Here is a 22,844-nt window from a genome sequence, read left to right as displayed (position 1 = left end):
AGATTTTACAAATCGACTTTTTCACGGATAAGGAGTTTTGTTATAGAGAATTTCTTGTAACAGTCGATACCTATTCCAGATACTCAAACCACAGACTAACAGACATAACACTATGAGGGAATTCCCACAAAAAACATCGATCCGGCAATTTTCCCAGAACACTAGCTCCACCTTTTATTCACAGTCCCAAACACTCATTTGCTGGTTACCCCTCTGGTTTGGGAACAATTTTTCACTAGTTGTCTATTCCCCATATGCTTGTTCATATGTCAGTGGCGCCATAATTTCAAATGTGGCCACAGTCCCAACTACAAACATATTTAAAATGACCGTTAAAGCGGGCGAATCATCGTTTTCGAGTGTTATGTCTGTTAGTCGGTGCTTAAACGTTATCGAAAAGAAGTGCATGGATGCTGATACTACGAATGATTAACAAAGTTTTTGCAATATGGGGTTATCCTCTTACTATACATCAATTCCTCTAATCCCGCAGTCCAATGGGGATGTAGAGCGTCAGAACGAAGGAATAAAAAAGCACTAGCGGCTTCCAAATTAGACAACATTAATTGGAGGATGGCATTATAAAAACATATTCACGTGCTTTCGGCAGCGATACTGCTAGTCAAGTGAACAGACCCAAGAGACAACTAAGGGACCGTACACTAATTACGTAAGGCATTTTTAGAACATTCCAACCTCCCCTCCCCCCAGATAAGAATTCGTAAGATTTTGACGAACTCCCCCTCCCCCCTACATAAGATCTTATCATGATTTTCGTAATTAAAAATCATATTGTTAATTCATTAAATAAGAAAAAACGATACTTATAGAATTATTTCAAGAAAATTCATGACAAAATTTAACTGCATTCATCTGTAGTAATTTTATTTGCATCCTAGTAGAATAACTATTGGAGGATATTTATTAAAGCCAATTTGGTCCATATAATCTGCTTCGCTATATTCCACTTCCTTTGAATCTATTTTCTTCCCAAGCAACACTTGCAACATGTAATGGCCGCGGTTTGTTGCCTAACCATAAACTTTTGCTGGTGCGCTTTTTTAGTTGCTAAATCAGTTGAATAATGATTTATGTACGCCTTCTTTCAACGAATTTTGTTGTAGAAACTGCTAGTCAACAAGCGGTGCTGCTTGGGTTGTGATGCAGAGCTCAAAAGAATTTATAACCTGCTCTGGCTTGAATTTATTCTGAGCTCCAACTGTGACGATTATCGTACGCATAGCTCCGACATCTTCGAATTTTCTTGAAGTAAAATACAGTTCACGCTCTGGAAATATTCGGCCCACAAGATCTGTCACAATCGCATGACAGAACATTTTCCGAATACCTTGATGTAACTGCTCTAATACCATCGACAATTAAGACGCTCCTCACGATGGCAACAATAAACAAAATTACATAATTAATTTAACAATCATATCCTGCAGTTGCAAAACACTTCAATTCCAGGTCCACTCTTCCTTGGCCATGATGTACAATATTTGCTAATTTTGTTTGATATAGAAAATGTTCATGGCACAAATAATAAATAATTCTTGTGTGAAGAATATTTTTCTTATTGATTTCATTTTCATACTTTTTTATGATATTACGTAAGAAAGAACAAACTCTCCCTCCCCCTCAGATAAGAATTGGTAAGATATTTTGAAACTCCCCCTCCCCCCATATGCCCTTACGTAATTAGTGTATGGCCCCTAAAGATTCCGAAAAATTTTGATAACATGCATTTCTATAGTATTTTTGTATAGAGTAGGGGTGGAATGAGATGTAGATGTAGATATATAATAAATTAGCAATTAAAGAATAAATGTCATACCTAATCGTATAAAAACATTATCTGTGAACAAAAAAAGAAATTCCCCCCATATACATAATCACAAGTATAACAAAAGAGAGAGAAGAGAGAGAGAGAGAGAGATAGAGAGAGAGAAGTTGCATTACTCTTCGCTTTGCTTCCATCTCTGGACGAGAACTTTATCTTTAGGGCCCCTTACACGAGGCGCTAGTAATGTCATTACTGAGCAGTAATGTCACTTTTAATGATCGTGTAAGGTGAGTAATGACGGAATTCCCATACAATTCTAGTAATGACACTACTTAGTAATGACACTTTTATTGCGCGTGTAAGGGTCCCTTTTCTGCCACAAGAAGAATAAAACAATCTTTTGCTACCTGTTAGAATAATAAGAATAATATAAATAGCGCATCATCGACTAGAAGCTCATTCTTGCGGATACTTTCTAAAGCGACAGATGGGATCCAAAATGGAAAGGACACTGCGAGCAAGCAGCCTGGGCGAATGCAGTCAGCCACGGACGGCAATCAGGACACTGTGAGCGAGCAGCCTGGGCAGATGCATTCAGCCACGGGCGGCAGTTAGGGCACTGCGCGCAAGCAGCCTGCGCGGATAGTGCCACTCAAGATTTACTCTCGGGGCGCAACGAACAAGCTACTCCGGGGAAGTCGGTCAGCTACTGAGGGCTGTCAGGACAATACGTGCAAGCAGCCTGAGTGGATACGCCCAGCAACAGAGGGCAGTCAGATGCGGTCATCCCTAGAGGACTCTCGAGGCACTGCGAGCAAGCAGCGTCCACGGGCGGCGCTCGGGATGTGACAAACCAGTTACCGAAACGGTTGCACTTGGAATCGAATTCTCAGCTCGACCTGAGTGTTTTGGATGACACACAGGGGCAGTCAAGTTTGGTTCACTACAGTAAGGGGCGTTCATGAACGGTGTGTAACAACAGAGGTATATTCGGCCCCTCGTAATAACAAGTGTCGGACTATTAATCTTTCCCTTTCCTGCTGCGATCTATGTTCGGGCATAGCCGGCGTCTATATTGATCAATAAACAACTTGGGATTAGCAAAAGTTGTACATAGAAGATTAATTTGTTATCCCGACATAATTCATTGATTCTATGCGCAATTTCAGCTATTCCAGAATTCAGATTAATAACGTAATGCAAATTGGGGGTGGTCGCACAAGGATTTTTAGGCAACAACAAAAAATAAGCTTTTTACGGTTAGGGAAAACCGAGAATATTTGAAACAGAGGAAAGTTGAAATAGTGCCCATTACTAGCGAAACAATAGCGTTTGGGATTCATCAATAATGCTTTGTTGTATTTATATTGTGCCCACAAATTCTCCAATACACACCAACGATGTGAAATGAGTGGTATATTGCAATATAGGGTTGCTGTGCCCCAATTGAGCGACCGAAAATAAAAGGATAGCAAGGATAGAATATGCTTCGTAAAACACGTTCCAAATTCATTAGAATATAAAAATCGGAAATAAACTTCAAGCGTAAAAATTCTTCAGAATAAGAATCGCTTAAAAATGCTCACCCGCGAAACTCGGTAAGAATGCCTCCAGTATAAAAACCGGTTAAAAATAAATAAATCTTACGCAGGAGCATCTGTATATCGTGATTTTCATGATTAAAAGTCGGCTAACAAAAGCTTCTTTGTAAGAATCGGAGATATTTTCTTCCGGTTTTTATACTGAAGGTTTTTTTATCCGACTCTTGCAGAGGAAAGTCCCAGTCCGATTTTTATGCTTATGGGTTTTCCAAGCCAGTTTTTTAATAGATCTGCTTCTTAAGAACGATGCAATGATGTTGATACCTATTCAAGCGCAATTCAATCAGTGTAAGCCAAGTTATCAGCGAAATAGTGTAGCACTGTGACTAATAAGATGAATAAGGGCTCGTCTACCGTATTTATTATAAATTGTGGATCAAACTCTACTTTTCGACCAAGGAGAGTTGAAACACCTTGTTTCAAGTCTCCTCGATGATTAACTTCTAGTCTTATGTAACATTAACGTTACTGAGCTAATAGTAATTACAAAGATTCTTCTTTCCTGAATTAGGAACAGTGATCAACATACTCAGTTTATTAGTTCTAGGTCATTTATAGCCACGGAATGTGCATTAGTTCTACAAGTTCTTTACTCCTTTCAGCTTCTGAAGCTTTGAGCAAATCACTGGTCATATCAACTATTTTAATCAATGTAGAATATCCTAGTGGAAGTGATTGAAAAATAATACATAACCAAATAAATGAAAAATTGGCATCAAATTTCTTGTTTCTACAATTATACTTAACTAATGGTTAGGTGAAGTATCTTACTATTATTACTGTTAGAATCAGTACAGAAATTCTTGCATTTGTGGCTAAAATCTAACAATAATTTTCAAAAAAAAGTGTTAATTTAAACCTAGATCTACACTGTGAAAAATAATGATAAGAATGCATGTCGTTTTAAAGAATTATCTTAGTGTGAATGAATAAAAATGACGCAATTGTACCATTTGGTGCCATAGGAAACATTTTGATTACAATTAAAATAATTGGTTACTTGGTTACTGCTGTTCCCACTTACCTCGGTAGGAGGAGAGTTGAAACAAAAGAACATTGTTTCAAAAATCAATATATTGATGCTGTGTTATTGATTTGTACTATTTATTTTGACGTAATTTGATAAAGCATAAACAGAAGTATGAAATTTAAAAACGAGCAATCATCGAATGACAGTTTTTGTTAATTTATCTAATACAAACAAAAAAACTGTTTCAACCCCCTCGGTCAACCCTCCTTTCTTACTATTAATTTTGTTTCGTTCTTTCTCATTTGTTTCTTTATATCTTTATTCAACGCATTAGCTCAAATGGTTAGTGCGATAATTGGAGCATTCGATTCGAGTTTTCATTGCGCGCAAACAGAAGTGTTTTATCATTCTCAGGACACTTTTATCATAAAATATGTTCTTGGGAATAGGATACTTATGCCAATTTATGCGTATTTCATCGATTGAAGTCTGCGTAATTAATAGAATAGTGCGGCAACGTCCCTAATGGGGCTAAAACTAAGCTTTTCCCTCTCAACAACTCTATGAAATGTTGAATAACAGAGAATATAAATTTTCACTCAATAAAATAATTAACATAAAAAAACGTCATCAAGATTGCATTAAAAACAGTTTAATTATGTGGGATTTTTTATCATTCATTATCTAGGTATTAATAATTAAATACAATTGATTATAAAATATAGTACAGATTTGCTAATACAATACAGATTGATTCATTCTCCAATTTTCAATTAGAAATGACTGTACTCATAATCCACGGTACGAAAGAAGCCACATTAACATAAACACCAGGTATATTTGTAGTTCCACAACCGATACCCCAGGCTACTAGTCCCACTACAAAGTACCGACCACCTAATGCACAGACAAGTGGTGAGCCACCATCTCCAGTGCATGCGTCCTTTCCAGTTTCACCACCTGCGCACATAAAACTTGTAGAATCCAACTGAAAGGAAGGCCCCAAACGAGTAGTTCTTAAGGCCGCTTCACAATCAATAGTAGATCGAACTGGCACATCAACTTCTTTTTGGATAGCTTGGTAAGCTCCATTTACAAAATCATTTTTGCCCCATCCCGAAATCCAGCAGCGATTACCAACGAAAGAGGTGGCTGGCAAGCAGGCAGTTGTAATGGTTGGCGTCGTACCTAAGTTAACTGCTGATGAAAGTCTCAGCATTGCAATATCGTTTTTCAAGTTTGAAGAAGTATAACTTGGGTGAATGAAAATTTTAACAACGTTAAATTCTTGCGCCGGAATTGGTTCTGAGGCTGCCGAAGCATCCCATTCTCCCATTCGTACTCTCAATGGTCTGGAACCTGATCTGGAAATGAAATTTTCGGATAAAGTCAACACCGTAGAATATATAACTGATAATCTTACAGATATTCACTAACTCGATGAGCAACGGTAATAACGTTCAACGCATCTACTAGTGCTCCTGAACCAACATAGATATCTCCTGGACCAAGAAGAACCGCTTGCCATGGGTACTCGCCGTAGCTTGCTTGTCCTGGCCCAGGTTGTCTAGCAGAGGCAACTGGGGGGAATTGTAGACCACACTGATAACCACCGGGCATACAGCACCGTTCCAATCCGGCCACACACGTGGCAGGTGTCACTATATTTGGTGTTATTACTGATGACGCATTAGTAGAAACCGCCGACTGGAATATGCGAAATAAGATTATCATGAATCATGAAGATATATATTTCAAATTTTCATTAAGTCATATGCCATTTTTAACCTTTTCCGATGCCGCAAACATACGCATTTTTGTGATTTTTTTGTAAGTAAAATGCTAAATAAACATTATCTTATGAACTTTCTGTTTTTCACATATCGCTTTTGGTCTTAAATAAGATTATGGTAATTTCGGGAAAGATGCCGCGTCGGGTGAGATGCAGCACTCTCTATATCTTGCATATAGGGTCACTTTTATACGGTAATATAATATTGTGAGTTGTGTCTTTTGAAGAATTACAACACTGGAGGTGTAAAATAATCCATATTATTAACTCATGAATATTTTATTAATGATTATGTGCGTACAGTTGCATCACGGAGTGCCGAAAATTTTTCAGCAACGTATTAAAATTTCGTTTTTTTTTTAAATTGCTCGATTTTTTTTTGGTAGATCATGTATCGGTTGAATAGCTAGGACTTTTTAGAAGGCACTCTGATCATGGGCACGGTCATCCATAATTTCAGAGGAAAATGTCGTCGTGCGGCATATCCCCATACAAGCCTCATCAAAATTGCGGGTGAGATACCGCACTCGATGGCGGAGGATACGTAGCTAAATTGTATTTTTTCACCTTGGAACGTCATTAAATGATCATTTGCGTCAGATAAAGGTTCTTAGATATATCTTCAAATTAACGGACCTAACACAGCGACATATAGGATTATGAGTCTATTTATCTATATCTTTAAACAGACGATATATATATAGATATATATATATATATATATATATATATATATATATATATATATATATATATATATATATATATATATATATATATATATATATATATATATATATATATATATATATATATATATATATATATATATATATATATATATATATATATATATATATATATATATATATATATATATATATATATATATATATATATATATATATATATATATATATAAAATACTGCCCCCAGTACAGCCACCAGACGCGAGCGGTACAGCTTCTCTTCCCTTATTTTAACCTTTTTAATATTTTTAATCTATTCAATATTTTTAATCACAAACGACGACAATGAATGCGGTTCGTTTACGCCACGACCGGCATTAACGCTTTCGTGAGCGGGCCTCTCCCTTTGACTATGCAGAGAAAAGTGTACAAAGCGAGAGAACAAACTTTACTACGCCACACTCTCACCGAGCAGTCGGAGTACAGTAGCAAAACAAAAATGTATTCTACTGCTGTACGGGAAAATGTACTCGGTTTGGCTACCGTTCTGGCAAGAGCTGTAGTGATGCGTCACTGTAGCGGGCTGTACGGCTTGTGCAAATGTAAATATACCGTAAAATGTAGTTTACCGGTACCTTTGGCATCCCTGGTTGGGAGAAACAACCAAAAACTGTTTTAAGGAACCCCTACCAGCACATAGATATATATATATATATATATATATATATATATATATATATATATATATATATATATATATATATATATATATATATATATATATATATATATATATATATATATATATATATATATATATATATATATATATATATATATATATATATATATATATATATATATATATATATATATATATATATATATATATATATATATATATATATATATATATATATATATATATATATATATATATATATATATATATATATATATATATATATATATATATATATATATATATATCGCTCGTACAAACATATAAATAAATAGTACTCTTAATTAAGTTAGTCCAACTAAACCGTTTCACAAAGTTGCGAAAGAAAAATATTTTTAAAATGTTGAATAAAAAAATGTTTCTAGAAATGGTAGTAGAAAAGTGAAGGTGATAGCCGATTTATAGGTGTAATCAAACTTCATGATACTCAGCTGAAGACACCTAATCACAAAAACATCAACAAGAGCTAAACATATTTTTGCTCATCATTTTTCAGTATGAGACCACGGTGCGGCGTCTCACCCGCACATGCGGCATCTCTCCGGCAATGACCTTTTTTAATGTTCGTGGAAACTTGATGAATTTTTTTTTCATGACAGAAACCATTTCAATTTTTTTTAGAAACTTGTCGCAATTGATAAAAATAATTTCATGAAATTTTGAATGGTTTACTTTAATGCAGGATCGATGTTTGGAAATGTGCGGCATCTCTCCCCAAATTACCCTACACTAGTTTACAAGAAAAAAAAGTTGCGAAAAAATTGTTTTCTAAACTAATTTTGGGTCGCTGAACACGAAAATCATACTCAATTTCTTTTTCAAAGAAGCGTTTCTGCGTTTTTTTTGTTCAAGAAACGTCTTCGCACCTTTTTTTACTTTTGGTCTGATTTTCTATCACAAAAAACTATTTCTCTAAATTTTCATAATCTATTGTGACAGGTAAATTACTCATACGAATTTTATATCTATTGCTGCACCTGATGGAATCAGGGTTTTGTCTTGGTCATCTCTCTTCGCCATAAAGGAAAACTGATTATATGCCTTTGGAAAAACAATTATTTTCAAGGTTTGAAAAACATGTTCAAAATGTACAATGTCACGAAAAGTCATCAAAAAGCATTGTTCAATTGTTTCAATGATTTAACTTCTTCGAATAACTTCTATATCTGTGATCAAACAAACATCGCTACTTTATTTTCTCCTGTTAACAATTTTGGCAGCTTTTTTATATATCCTACTGTCACACAGAAAGTTCTACTGATGCTCAAGAATTACCAGCGGATATCAACAGACGTGGTCCGAATCGTGAAAACAGTTACCGTCCAATCTCGCTTTATTATCAGAACACGCGTGGAATCCGGACTAAGACAAATAAGTTACTATTGAATATTTCTCAGTGCGATTATGACGTTATTGCCTTTACTGAAACTTGGCTGAATAACGACGTTTCAAACTCTGAGCTAGCTCTGAACTATACTATTTACCGTTGTGATAGAAACCCCCAAACCAGCCAGCACAGACGAGGAGGGAGGGGGGTCCTGATAGCAGTAAAAACGGCCTTCAGAGCACTGCTATTTGTATTGCTGACTGTGATCAATTGGAGCAAATTATCGTTCGCATCTCATCACCAAACTTTGATATGGTAGTGTGCTGTATATATCTGCCGCCCAACAGTGAGCCCCTGTTGTATGAGCAACATGCAATATGTGTGAAAAAATTAATTGATCTTGCGGGTGATCGTGGTGTGGTTTTGACTGTTGGGGATTATAATCTCCCTCAATTACGCTGGATGTCGGATGAAAATTTGCTACCGGTAAATGCTTCGTCTGAACAGGAAATATCCCTGGTTGAGTCGGTTATGGCCAACGAAATGTCTCAAAAAAACGATCTCGAAAACGTAAACTGACTTAGCGTTCATTAGTGACACTGATTGCGTTGAATTGTGTGAGCCACCGTTACCATTGCTGAAGATCGACCAACATCACCGGCCTTTTATCTTTCTATTCGAGCTTGACGTTGTTAAGCAAAACGTTCCTGGTATTGTTGTTGATTTCCTTGGCTTTGATTTAGCCCGCTGTGATTCCGAGAGGCTCAACACATTATTCGCCGAAGTTCATTGGGAGGAATTTCTTGTTGGTTGCAGTATTAATGAAGCTGTGACAAATATGTATGACAAAATGAATGCTATATTTCGTGATGTTGTTCCCGTGAAGCGACCTCGTCGTCCGCGTGGTAAAAAGCAGCCTTGGTGGAATAACGAGCTACAGAATCTACGGAACCGTCTTCGCAAGGTTAGGAAACGGTACTTTCGCTGGAGAGATGATCGGCACAAATCTGAGCTGCATGCCATTGAGAGCGAATATAACTCTTTGCTTGCGCATTGCTTTCGTTGCTATATTCATCGCACGGAGGAGAACCTGAAGTAGGACCCCAATTCAATTTGGTCATTTGTAAGAAGCCGTAAGCAGTCGTCCGGAATTCCACAACGTGTTAGTTACAACGCAATTACAGCCGAGTCCCCGATTGAATCGACAAATCTATTCTCATCCTTTTTTCAAAGCGTTTATTTTTTTTACAAGGGAGAAGACTGTTTTCGTACTAACCCAGTACACGTGCTATTGGTAGATGTCCAAGCTACCACACGGGGTGTACTGGGGGCGAGTCGGGATCGAATGGTGACGCTGCCATTAATACCGACTTAACTCCATTGGGCTCCGCCATCGTCCCCCCCAGGAACTACCTCTCGGTATTACTTCTGGGGGGATGGCTGTACTTAATGTACTCATTCACTCTCGCTCACGCGTTCATACGTCCTGTATGAGGCTTACTTGGGTGCTCTTTCTATCGCACCTTGATTCACTCTCTAACACTCCACATGAGGCTGACCTTCGTGCTCACCTTTTTCGTTCCTTGCGAGGCTGACTTGTGTGCTCACCTTACTCATTCCTTGCTAGGCTGACTTTTGTGCACGCCTGGCTGCTAGGCTGACTTGGATGCTCACCCTATCACCTGGTTCACTCTCGATCGTGCCACTCTATTATACCCCTGTCACTCCCCCTGGCATCCCATGTGGGACATTTTTCTTAGGCCCCACTTCTGACATACCATGCGAGGCTGACTTGTGTGCTCACCTTTTTCATTCCTTGCTAGGCTTACTTTTGTGCTAGCCTCTACCATACCATGTGAGGCTGACTTTTGTGCTCACCCTTAACATACCGTGTGAGAATGAGTTGAATGCTCACCCTTTCACTCCGCGGCCACGCCACGAGGCATCGATAGCTAAGTCCCAACATACTACGCTACGACCCTCCCATCTTGGCATGAAGCAGTCCACTTATACGCCTATACACTCGCTCTTCTGCCTTGCTTCAGGGTGGCTGGGTTTACTCCTTACGCGGTTGCCAGTCGCTGCGCCAAACCTGCCTCAGCATGAACAGACCATTCACTCCCTTTTTTACGCTCGGCCTTTTTCGCTCCAACTAACCAATCACTAGTTAGCCGTGCCCGTCGTCTGTTGCTCGGTTCGCCAAATTACCCTCAGCCTACAGGCAATCTGGGTGGTAGCAGCCGAGACTGCGTCCTACTTCTCCACCGATTGACACATCCGCCGAATAAGAGTATCAGGGGTTGTGTCCCAGCCACAGACGTCAAGCATTGCTCTTCTTTCGACGTCGAACCGAGGACATACGAACAGTATGTGTTCGGCAGTTTCGTCCACACCTGGGCAGTCCGGGCAGGCTGGGACCTCCGCGTGCCCGAACCTGTGGAGGTACTGTCGGAAACAGCCATGGCCTGCCAGTAACCTACGTCTACTGGCGCACACCTTTGAGCTGTTCGACATCATCCTCGATAGTGCCGCAACAGCAGTCGACGCTCTCTTGCATGTATAGTCGACATGACTGCCGAAGGTCAGCTTGTCGTCTATAATGACTCCGAGAGACTTCAGGCTCCGCTGTGAGGTGATCACGACTTCTCCCACATGGATAACTGAATGTTGTGCCGACTTGCGGTTGTTAACGATAACTACCTCCGTCTTATGCTGAGCGAGCTCCAGACCTCTCGCGCTCATCCATTCCTCCACCGTGTTTATCGCGTGTTCTGCAGTTAGTTCTACCTCGGGGATTGACTCCCCGTAGACCTCCAAGGTTACGTCGTCGACAAAGCCGACGATCTTGACCCTAGGAGAGAACTTCAGTCTCAAAACCCCGTCATACATGAGGTTCCATAGCACCGGGCCTAGGATCGAGCCCTGCGGGACTCCGGCGGTGATCGGAACCCTTTTCTGACCGGCATCGGTCTCGTATAGCAGTACGCGGTTCTGGAAGTAGCTGTCCAGGATCCGCTACAGACCCACCGGTAGGCTAAGCCGGTGTAATGAGAGCGCGATGGCATCCCTGCTTGCGCTGTTGAATGCGTTCTTCACGTCCAGTGTCACTAACGCACAGTATCGAATGCCTCGCCTTTTCGTTGGATCGCTATCTCGGCAGTCTTTATCACTGAGTTGAGAGCGTCCACTGTGGACTTACCTTTCCGAAAGCCAAACTGGTTGCTTGACAGGCCGTCCGTACCTTCTGTGTACGGGGTTAGCCTGTTGAGGATAATCCTCTCAAGCAATTTGCCAGTCGTGTCGATCAGACAGATTGATCTGTACGCCGATGGGTCGCCTGGCGGCTCCCGGGCTTCGGCAACAGCACCAATTTCTGCCTTTTCCATCTATCGGGGAAACGGCACTCGTCAAGGAATCTCTGCATAGCTAGCCTGAACATGTTCGGGTTCGCTATGATCGCTGCCTTGAGAGCGCAGTTTGGAACTCCATCCGGCCCTGGAGCTTTCTTCATTGCTAGGGATTTAGCCACTGCGAGTAGTTCTTCATTCGTCACCGGAGCCACCGTTTCGGCCGTGCCCGCACTGTCTCGTAGTGCAGGTGGCCAGAGGCTTGTGGCTCGAGACGGGAAGAGTACTTCGATAATCGTCGTCAACCGGTCCGGAGACCGTTCTGGGGGTGAAGAGACCCCTTTGGTCTTGGCCATCACGATCCTGTAGGCGTCACCCCACGGATTCGCGTTGGCACTCTCACACAGGTTGTCGAAAAACGCTCTCTTGCTGCTTTAAATGGCCTTGTCAAGGGCCAATTTTGCAGCTCGAAGCACTTCACAGCGGTTCTCTCTTGCATCCGCGGTGCGAGCTCTTTGCATCCTACGTCTAGCTCTGAGGCAGGCTGATCGTAGAGCTGCAATCTCGGCACTCCACCAGTATACCGGGCATCTACCGTTTCCGGGCAGGGTTTTTCTCGGCTTGTCGCGTCGCACGCGCGTGATAGAACAGCTACCAGCGCATCCCCGCTTAGACTGTCGGTGTTGGCCTCCAGTCCCAGGGCCGCGGTGAAAGCTTCGCTGTCGAAGTGATTGAACTTCCACCCGCGTACCTGAGAGTGATCTCCCGCCCTCGGATGCTGCACACCATAATTGATCCTAAAGCGGATTGCTAAATGATCGCTATGGGTGTAGCTTTCGTCTACCCTCCATTCCATGCCTCGAACCAGACTCGGGCTGGCAAATGTTACGTCAATCCATGCCTCCACCCCGTTTCTACGGAATGTACTAGCGGAGCCATTGTTAGCTAGCACAGTATCGAGTTTCGCAAGCGCCTCCATTAGCGCTTTTCCCCTGCTATTTGTACAGCGGCTGCCCCACTCCACGCCCAAGCGTTAAAGTCTCCCGCTATGACTACCGGTTTCCAGCCCACTAGGTCTGACGAGAGCCTGTCGATCATCTGGTTGAACTGTTCTATGGGCCACCTTGGTGGAGCGTAGCAGCTGCAATAGAACACACCATTGATCTTGGCAATCGCAACACCCGCGGCGGAGGAGTGTATTACCTCTTGAACCGAGAACCGTCCCGTTGTACAGATTGCCACCATTCCAGACCCGTCCGACACCCAATTGCCGTTGCCGGCAGGGATGTTGTACGGGTCTGATAGGAGGGCGACATCTGTCCTCGACTCCGAGACCGACTGCCACAGCAGCTGTTGGGCTGCTGCACAATGGTTAAGATTTAGCTGTGTAACGTTCACGGCTTCTTCTTATTTGCCTCGCCGAAGGGACACGAAGGTCCGCCCATAGCATGATTACGGACTCGCTTCTTAGCGCTGCAGATAAGGCACTTGTGCGCCTTAGTGTAACCCTGCTCCTTATGCCCCTCCTCACCGCAGCGACGACATAGTTTGCTCCTGTCTGTGCCCTTGCACTCGTAAGATTTATGGCTGGACTCAAGGCACCGATAGCACCTATCCACTGAAGGCGGCTGGGGTATGCTAATTAGGCATACCGACCAGCCGATCTTCAGTTTACCTTTCACGGTAACCTTTTTGGCATCCGCCTTCAGTAGCCTGAGGTAGGCTACTTGGGTGCCGGAGGGGCCCCCTCTAAAACGCACAGAGGCCCGCTCAATTGTCACGTCGCATTGCTCCTTGACGGCTGCGACGACATCGTCTGCGGTCGTGAACTCGTCCAGATGCTTGCACTGGAGAGTCATTTCCGCCCCTAACGACCTGACCTGGGCGCCTTCACCCAGGACCTCTTGGGCCTAGGCCTTGTACACTGCACTAGATTGTGCGCCTCGCTTCAGCACCAGAAGCATTTCGCCTGTGTTGGTGCGTCTCATGCTGCGCACGTCTTTCCCGAGGGCCGAGAGGCTTTCGGCCGCCCTCATCGACTTTAGGACGTCGGCGTATTTGTCCTTGTCGGTTTTTAACCACAAGGCCTTCCCCTTGTCCTTGGCCTTCTTCGCGGGCCGCGGTACATCCGGTGTCGGTGCCGGCTTCTTCTTGGTAACCAGCGTCCAGGGGTTTACGCCCCCTGCCCCGGTTGCACCGAGTTGCTGGTACCTTCTCTCTGCCCAGCGGGGGCATTCTCGCCCCGGTTTATCTCGACCAAACGGCGTTTGGCCATGACGGTTACACGCCGTGTGATGTTGGTTTTTTCACCCTCGCCTGGTGATCTCCTAGGGCGCTTAGCGTTCGACGCCGTCTTGCGCTTGCCCTTGCCTTTGCCCTTAGAGGGGAACTCAGCCGCCGCTTCGAGCGACATGGCTGCTCCATAGAAGGGGAAGGGGAGAGCCCCTGTCTGGGTACCTATGTCGGCCTTCTCTCTCCCTCCCTCTTGGAGGCCACTGTCTGGGTTCCTCTTTCGGATTTTTCCCGACATTCCACCCTCTTGGCGTAAGCCTGCTGTTCCTGTCTTGCGACACGAACAGCCTTCCGAAGCATCAGCAGGCTCTGTTTCAGCTCCTTGTTAATATTTTGTTTCGCGCTAGTGAACTCGATTATTGCATCGAGCTGCTCCACCATTTTGCGCATCGCGGATAGTGGCCCGTCCAGCGCGTTGGTAGGGCTATTTTCTACCACTGCTGGGGGGTCACTGGTGCTATCGGATACAGCACTCGTCGCTCCACTACTCTCCCCAAGGGGGGGAGACCTCGTCAAACCACCTCTAGCAAAGGGGTTCGGCACCTCCGTTTGTTTATTATTTTTATTTTTATTCACCTTATTCATGTTGATTCCCACGAGTTGCGCGAGAAAGAAAGATCCGCCACGCCAGAGCTCTGCAGTAACGTGGTAAGGGACGCTTACTGTGGGGGTTGCCCAGGTACACCACAGGCTCCGTTAACGATCGAGCATCTTTTTCCCCATCGATCACTCATCCCTCGGCACGGGTCGCTTCACGCCTTGGAATGGGAGTTATGACCTATCTTGCTTTACGTGGCCTCGGCCCAGATCATCACAACCATCCTCCTTTACCTTTGCTTTGGACCTGTAGCTCTGGTTCTCAATAGTTCCAGGTACGTATGTTATTACAGACATGCTACTATTGAGATCCGTCATTCGCTAGCGGAGTTATAGAAGTAATAACCGATCACCTTTGTCTGAAGCATATTTGAATAGTCTGCCGTTGTTCGATTTGAATATGTCGCTATTCAATTTCTCGCCGCGTGATGTGGAGCTGAAGTTGCAGTCTATTGATGGTTCTAAGTTCTCATTTGCGAGTGGCAGCATGGATTTGTGAAAAAACGTTCGACGAGTACTAATCTTATGGCGTACGTTTCGTCACTTAATAGCGCGCTTGGAAAACGTCAGCAGGTTGATGCCGTTTACGTTGACTTTGCAAAAGAGTTCGATAGGGTGCCTCATTTGTTAATCGTGGCTAAATTTGAGCGCATGGGACCGAGCGTAAAGCATTTGTGCGCATAGATGAAACGAGATCATCTCCGTTTGTGATAGAGTCGGTGTGCCTCAGGGAAGTCATTTGGGCCCGCTACTGTTTATTTTATTCGTAAACGATTTATGCTCCGCTATACAGTCTCCCAAGTATATGTTTGCTGATAATCTGAAATTTTTCCGTGTAATTACGTCGGCAGTCGATTGCTGTGCTATTCAAGCCGATAATGATATGCTGCTAAATTGGTGTACTCATAACGGGATGGAAGTAAATGTGCAAAAGTGCAATGTGATATCGTTCTGTCGAAACAGGCACGTCCTGACAGTTGTATTTGTATAAAAAAAAGTCCAACTGACAATTTGTCTAAATGAACTAAACTAAACTAAGTTAAACTAAACACAATTAAACTAGTGACAATACACGACGACGAAACTGCGAAGATTTCATGACGAAGTCGAAAATTTCAGCAAACTCGTTGAAGCGACGACTTATTGCTAAAATTGGACTATTGGCAGCGTAGTCAGTGCTGCGCAGAATGCAGCAGGGCTCGTGGGCGAAGAGAACGGGTAGGCGCGTAGAGGCTAATTTGCGCTAGTAGCTCCGGATCATCATATTCAGCCAGCAGAATCTTTGACACGAAAGTAGCCTGCGCTGCATGTCTGCGTTAAAGTATTAAGTCCTCAAAGACGACAACGGTCCTCGTATGGTGGCAGTTTAACGGATCGTTCCACGGCACTCCACGTAACGCATATCGTATGAATTTACGCTGGACTGCTTCGATCCTAAGGCTCCACGTTGCTTGATAGGGGCATCAAACAACGTTTGCAAATTACAACTGCGGGCGCACCAATGAGCAATAAAGAGCCTTAAAACACAGAGGATCCTGAAATTCACTGGAAATTTTGAAAATAAATCCCAGTAATCGATTGGCTTTGTCGATGGACGCAGACACGTGATGAGTATATGTTAGCTTTTCATCAAGAATGACTCCTAGATCCTTCACGTGGTCAACGCGTTGCAGCTGAGTTCCTGCGATGTTATAGTTGAAGGTAAGCATATTTCTCGTTCGAAAATAGCTGATGACAAAACATTTTGCAACACTAAGGATCATCATGTTTCTTACACACCAGCTATAAAAGTTGTCGATAAGATGCTGTAGCTCACGGCAATCGGCTTCATTTCGTATAACAAGAAAAAAAATTTAAGTCGTCGGCAAAAAACAGCTTTCCTCCACGCCTTAGAACGAAAACTGCATCGTTCACGAACAGTGAAAAAAGCAGTGGACCCAGCGTACTACCTTGAGGAACTCCGGAAGTGTTGATAAAGGATTCTGAAACAATATCGCCAATTTGAACAACGACTTCACGGTGTACAAGGTAGGATCGAAGCCAATGGCAGAATCTAGTAGAACACCCTAGCTTATCAAGCTTTGTTATCAGTATCTCATGATTAACTCTATCAAAAGCTGCCTTTAGATCAGTGTAAATAGTATCCACCTGCAGTTTCTTAGACAATTGTTCCGTGCAAAATGACGTGAAGCAGACGAGATTCGTCTTGACCGAACGTCCGGGGAAAAATCCATGCTGGGATGTACTGATGTAGTGTCGACAAGCAGAGAATAACGCTTCATTGATGATTGATTCAAATACTTTAGATTCGACTCCAAGCGAAGTGACTCCGCGGTAGCTCTCCATGTTGCATCTGTCACCCTTCTTGAATACCGGGAACATTACTGAGCGTTTCCAATCCTCAGGAAACGTTTGGGTCAAGAAAAAAGGCGACTAGTGTTCACGCTTATTTTAAATGTACAATGAATCTTGTGTTCCATAAAAGGATGTTATAAATGGGTCAGCAGCAACAATGTTTATTATACGTATTCTAGATTTTTGCGTCAGTTAGTATGTTAGACCGTAATTATAACGCACGGATTCATTGCACGTAATATCAACAGCAAAACAAAGTATTAGGTATCTGCTAGTATCTGTCGGAATCTCTGTCAATCTCTATGAAATTTTCGTATTTTCAAGTAACAAGTAAGGTGTTTCCTCAAGTTTAAACAAGCGATTTTTGTGTGATAAATTATTCCTCATTATAACTATCTTGAATGGGGTGTTTTATCATAAAGGTACTAGGAAAGGAACAATGAAAAGTTCCAATCGCAAGATTAGAAATTTGCTGAAAAAACAGTTGAAAAAAAAATTGCGTTGAATTTTGAGCTCCTTTGCACATATAGTTGAGCTAATCTATCTATATATATAAAAGTCATTGTTTGTATGCTATTAGTTTGTGTGCTATTAGTTGGAGATTATCTGCCCACCAGATGGCGCTTTGGAACAAATTGTGTTTTTCTCCTATTTAGTTGAAAATCGCAGCAACGCGCGATGGGTATTAGCTAGTGTATCTATAGTTGCATGTCCCATAGGAGCTGTAATTAGCAATGGCTACGTTAATGATACATGGTAGTGGTAATGGTACAAGAAGTTTCACATACATAAATTGGTTAATAAACAATCTTAACATTTTTTTTATCATTTTTGGGATTAAAAGCTTTCGTTTAATAAATTGACATCGCCCATAGAACTTTTCATCGATTTTTTAGCAGAATTTTCACTCAAATATTCTAGTTCTTTGCACACATACCAAAGATACGTTGAACGATATTTGCAATTGAAATTCAAGGGCAGTTCATAAGCCACCTAGAACAACTTTCAACATTCTGCTTTTATTGCACTATATTATTATTCTAACTAATGCTATCGTTGTAATGCAGTACAAGTGTAGATTTTCAAAAAAAATATATTAGAATTAGAACGAAATATTTTTTTGTATCGCTACGTCGCTCGAGAATAGCCAAAAAAGCGTAAAATATTTGGCTTTTACTGACCCAAGCATGACTAAAATGCGACTCACTCCTAAAGTGCAGAACTAATAAACTATTACGTACTTACTTTGTTAGCATTACTAGAGCATTCGAAATTGATAAATTTTGAGAAGAAAATGGAATATGTTGAGGATAATTAGTATTGTCTGATACAATATTATTAAATATCCATAAAAACTTATTTCATCATGAATAAAATCCTATAGTTCTGTTTATCAGAAAATTTGAATCACCTAATTGGACTAAGAATAAAAATGACGGAAGTGTACTCGATTCGAAGTGTATGCATGAATACATACAGGTGAATTGATTAATATATGTATAGAATACGAAGTTTACGTTAATTTTTGGCATAAACGTAGATCATATTCCTTTTTCGGATCGAAATGAAAACAAAAGCACATCCTCACGTCACGAAATCAACTATAGGTTCAAGGTTTACACAAGAAGATTTTTATTCGGTGAGGTCATAAACATCCTCTGATACATAAACTTAATATTATAAGTTTTACAAATTATAAAATCACGGTAAACAGATAAACGTTCCTTGAAACAATTAAGTATGTACTGCAAAGACGGTGTATTTGCCATTTTGAACTTCTTTGCTATACTCGTACCCGAACATGTTGGGTTTTAATTTTAATTCTCTCTCTTGTTATTCCATCGGTTGGATATTCGAGAGAAAACCAACTAATTTATTTAAATGATGGCACAGAAGAAAAATGCCGTGAAAAGATTCCAGAACTAAATAATGAGGGGTTACACCACTATAGAGCACGAAAAATAGGCATATTTCGGGAATTTATCTTGACGCAATAATTTGATGAATCGAGATCTTGTTTAACTTTCCGGCAGTGCATGCTGCTCTGAAAATCTAGCGAAATCGTCTTAAAGCATCAGCGGCTGCTCGTTCAGTGGGCCATAAGCGCGACTTCCGGAGGGTTAATGATATATATATATATATATATATATATATATATATATATATATATATATATATATATATATATATATATATATATATATATATATATATATATATATATATATATATATATATATATATATATATATATATATATATATATATATATATATATATATATATATATATATATATATATATATATATATATATATATATATATATATATATATATATATATATATATATATATATATATATATATATATATATATATATATATATATATATATATATATATATATATATATATATATATATATATATATAACATAAGTAATGAATAGCAAAAAAATGATTTATTCGAGTAATTTCATCACAAGATGGCGGCTGTGCAGCACTTTCCCGTCGGGGAGTTTTTTTGGAAGGGGTCCACGGCCGGAACTCCATGTCCCGTAATTTTTTATCCAGAGCCAAAAACCAAAGCTTTTTAAACTTCTTAGAACGACAGCAAGCGGCGTACGTAAGATTTTTTCTATGTCTTGATTTTTCGCGAAATGGTATATTTTTTAGTCGAAAAACGCTGAAAATGTGTTAAAAATCGACACAAAATTGCTTATTAAAAATTATGCAATAAAAAAATTAAATCCCACGTACATCGTTGGAGAAAGTAATCTTGAACATGCTGTAAAAATTTTAGGCTGATCAATAATCATTTGTTCGAGTTACATTTCCGGCCAGATCAAAAAAAATATTTCGAGAAAAACACGGTTAACGTTTTCTATATACTCGGGGTATACATAAGAGGCGTTGCGAAAAATTTGAATATTTATTTATTGTTTTCGCGATTCATTTTTTGGAATATCATTTTCAGCATCCTAAAGCACCAATAAACAAAATTCAACCAATAAATAAAAATTAAATGTTTTAACAAATCTATAGTGCTGTAAACCCTTGAAAGCACTATACCGGTCAAATAGAAGCGCTTCTAAATTGGCACGTCATTATTTTTAATAACGCGCTACAGAAAAAAAAAACATGTAACAATGTGAATTCTAGTGAAATTTATCTTGTTTTATGTGGACTTTATCTCGGAAAAGTTGGACATCGGATAAGCCTCTTCTCACGTGAGTGAGAGAGAATTACAATGCCTGCGTATGATAATAATCGAAAACGTGTGTAATACCAGGACATTACATGTAATGGATCACTTTACTTTTCGGCGTCGCCAAATTCGCAATCAAAATAAGTTAAATTACCATTGAGTTATTCAGTCGAACAAAAAATAGGCCGGTCCTAATGTGGATGTACAAATCCCGTCTTTCATCTTTTATACGATTAATCTGATATTACAGATCATTATAAAACTTTGTTTATACCAGCCGTAAAATGTTTTCCTTGTTTGCCCCTAGGCTCGAATACTTCAGGTTTCCACGGTAGTGTAACAACACTCTATAAACTCGTAAGCTTTACCAAGCAACTTGTATGAAATCTCCAGTAGAAAATCATATAAGCTTGAAATAAGCCACCACCATCCACACAACACAACGCAACAACCTGTGCAAATCAAACCAATTTCACCCGCACTGCCGCTTGTAAGACGAAAACAAACCAAAGATCACACGCCAGTGAATACACGCCAGTGAATACACCACAGCGACTCTGGGGCGCGCGCGGTGGCGAATTTATCTGAGCGCGCCACAGAGAATTTCAAGAGCTCTTCTCCACACTCTAGATCGTTCCAGTGTTGGGTGTATGAAAATTTACCTCTGCCATCAACATGCGCTTACACATATCAAATACGGTGGTGTATATGAACGAAAGAGAAGCGCTCTCGTTTTGCTTGCCAGAGTGTGGGGAGTAATTTCAATTTCTCTTTACTGCACAGAGGATAGGGACATCACTGTCATTATTTAGTGAATATTTTTGTAATAAAAATAGCGGCCTATCCATTTTTATATACTAGTTTATTGCAATTGTGTATAAACATCTGAATGTCAAATTCTCATGCTAAGTTCAATTCGACAATAACACGCAAAAGAATTATGCATGTTTGATTCTATAAATTATTTCTTCATTTTTAATCGATAAAAATTCTTAATTGTGAACCAAGGAATTTATTAAACCAAACTTAATTTTTTGGTTAGATCATCCAAAATATCTTTTGAATCAATCTTACAAGTTTTGTAGCTGTGCTTTTCGAAGATCGACAAAATTATTGTTTGTTCCAAACAAATCAGTGATTCTAACAAATGCATGCAGCTAATTGATTCAAAAGGACTGAATGCATTACATCAACAGTCCTTGTTGAATTGAAACAAATAAAAAATAAAAGTTGCTACGAAGAAGAAAACTTTTTCCACGTGCGTCAATGCTGGAGAAATTCGCTATTTTCAAATCAGGGAATTCAGATTTCGGTAAATTCTTATAGTGCTCAGATTTTCCGGACTCGAAGGGCGCAAGTGCAGCTTGAAAATAATCATGATGTCGCACAAAGGTTAGTGAATAAATTAAGTCGAATGCACACGGTGCGTTTTATGGTGCCTTCTTCTATTCCAGGACTCAAACAAAACACCCTGTGTGGCTTAAAAACGATAATCGCAGAACTGAAAACACGTCACCGCACCAGAGATAAATAATACCCGTTCGAGATGGCAGTTTCCTGTACTACACCATCTCTGGCCCAACAGGAAGACACAGCGTATTCGTGCGCCTTCTGCAATCTTTTTGGAAAAGCCAAGACTCTGAAGCACTACATTATAGCGCATATCTGGAATAAACCACGCGCACGGCCAAAGGTACTACATAAAGGGACGGTGATTGGAATCGTATGCGCTGCATGTAATAAAATTTCATTTCATTCCAAGCAAACCTACTCCGGAACAGGTTTGGAATCCCTTATGGATTCTCGCTCAAATGCAACAAACGGTTGAGTCGGAATCGGTTGTTGCCTTTGAGCTGGAACTCATAATGAATCCATTCAGAATTCCTAACCGATCCCGGAATGGGTTTGACTGGGCCATACTGCATCCATTCAGGATTCGGAAGCGGTTCCAGAATGATTTGACTGCGTAAAATTAATGCGTTTATAGCCTGTTTTTAGAGAAAGGCCAATAAGTCAATGGCAAGTATTTACTTTGTGAGGTTCATTTGTACTGATGTTATCTGTTGTCAGCGAGTAATGGTTTGTTCTAAATTTGTCACCATGACAGTTGGCCTTTGGTTCCTATTAAAGAATAGGCA

The 22,844-nt window shown here is 40.6% G+C and overlaps 1 protein-coding gene across 1 annotated transcript in view; it reads right to left on the bottom strand.

Annotated features, from left to right (window-relative positions):
• Positions 1-5,015: 5,015 nt before the first annotated feature.
• Positions 5,016-22,844, bottom strand: part of LOC131683353 (phenoloxidase-activating factor 2-like) — a 34,503-nt gene continuing 16,674 nt past the window's right edge. The window contains exons 5-6 of the mRNA XM_058965245.1: positions 5,781-6,064; positions 5,016-5,721 (exon numbers count right to left, since the gene is read on the bottom strand). Of these exons, the coding sequence (XP_058821228.1) occupies positions 5,127-5,721; positions 5,781-6,064 (879 nt within the window). The 3' untranslated portion in view covers positions 5,016-5,126. The remainder of the gene's footprint in view (positions 5,722-5,780; positions 6,065-22,844) is intronic.

Source organism: Topomyia yanbarensis, chromosome 2 (genome assembly GCF_030247195.1).
Source record: "Topomyia yanbarensis strain Yona2022 chromosome 2, ASM3024719v1, whole genome shotgun sequence".
Taxonomy (NCBI): domain Eukaryota; kingdom Metazoa; phylum Arthropoda; class Insecta; order Diptera; family Culicidae; genus Topomyia; species Topomyia yanbarensis.
This window is presented reverse-complemented; position numbering and strand designations above follow the sequence as displayed.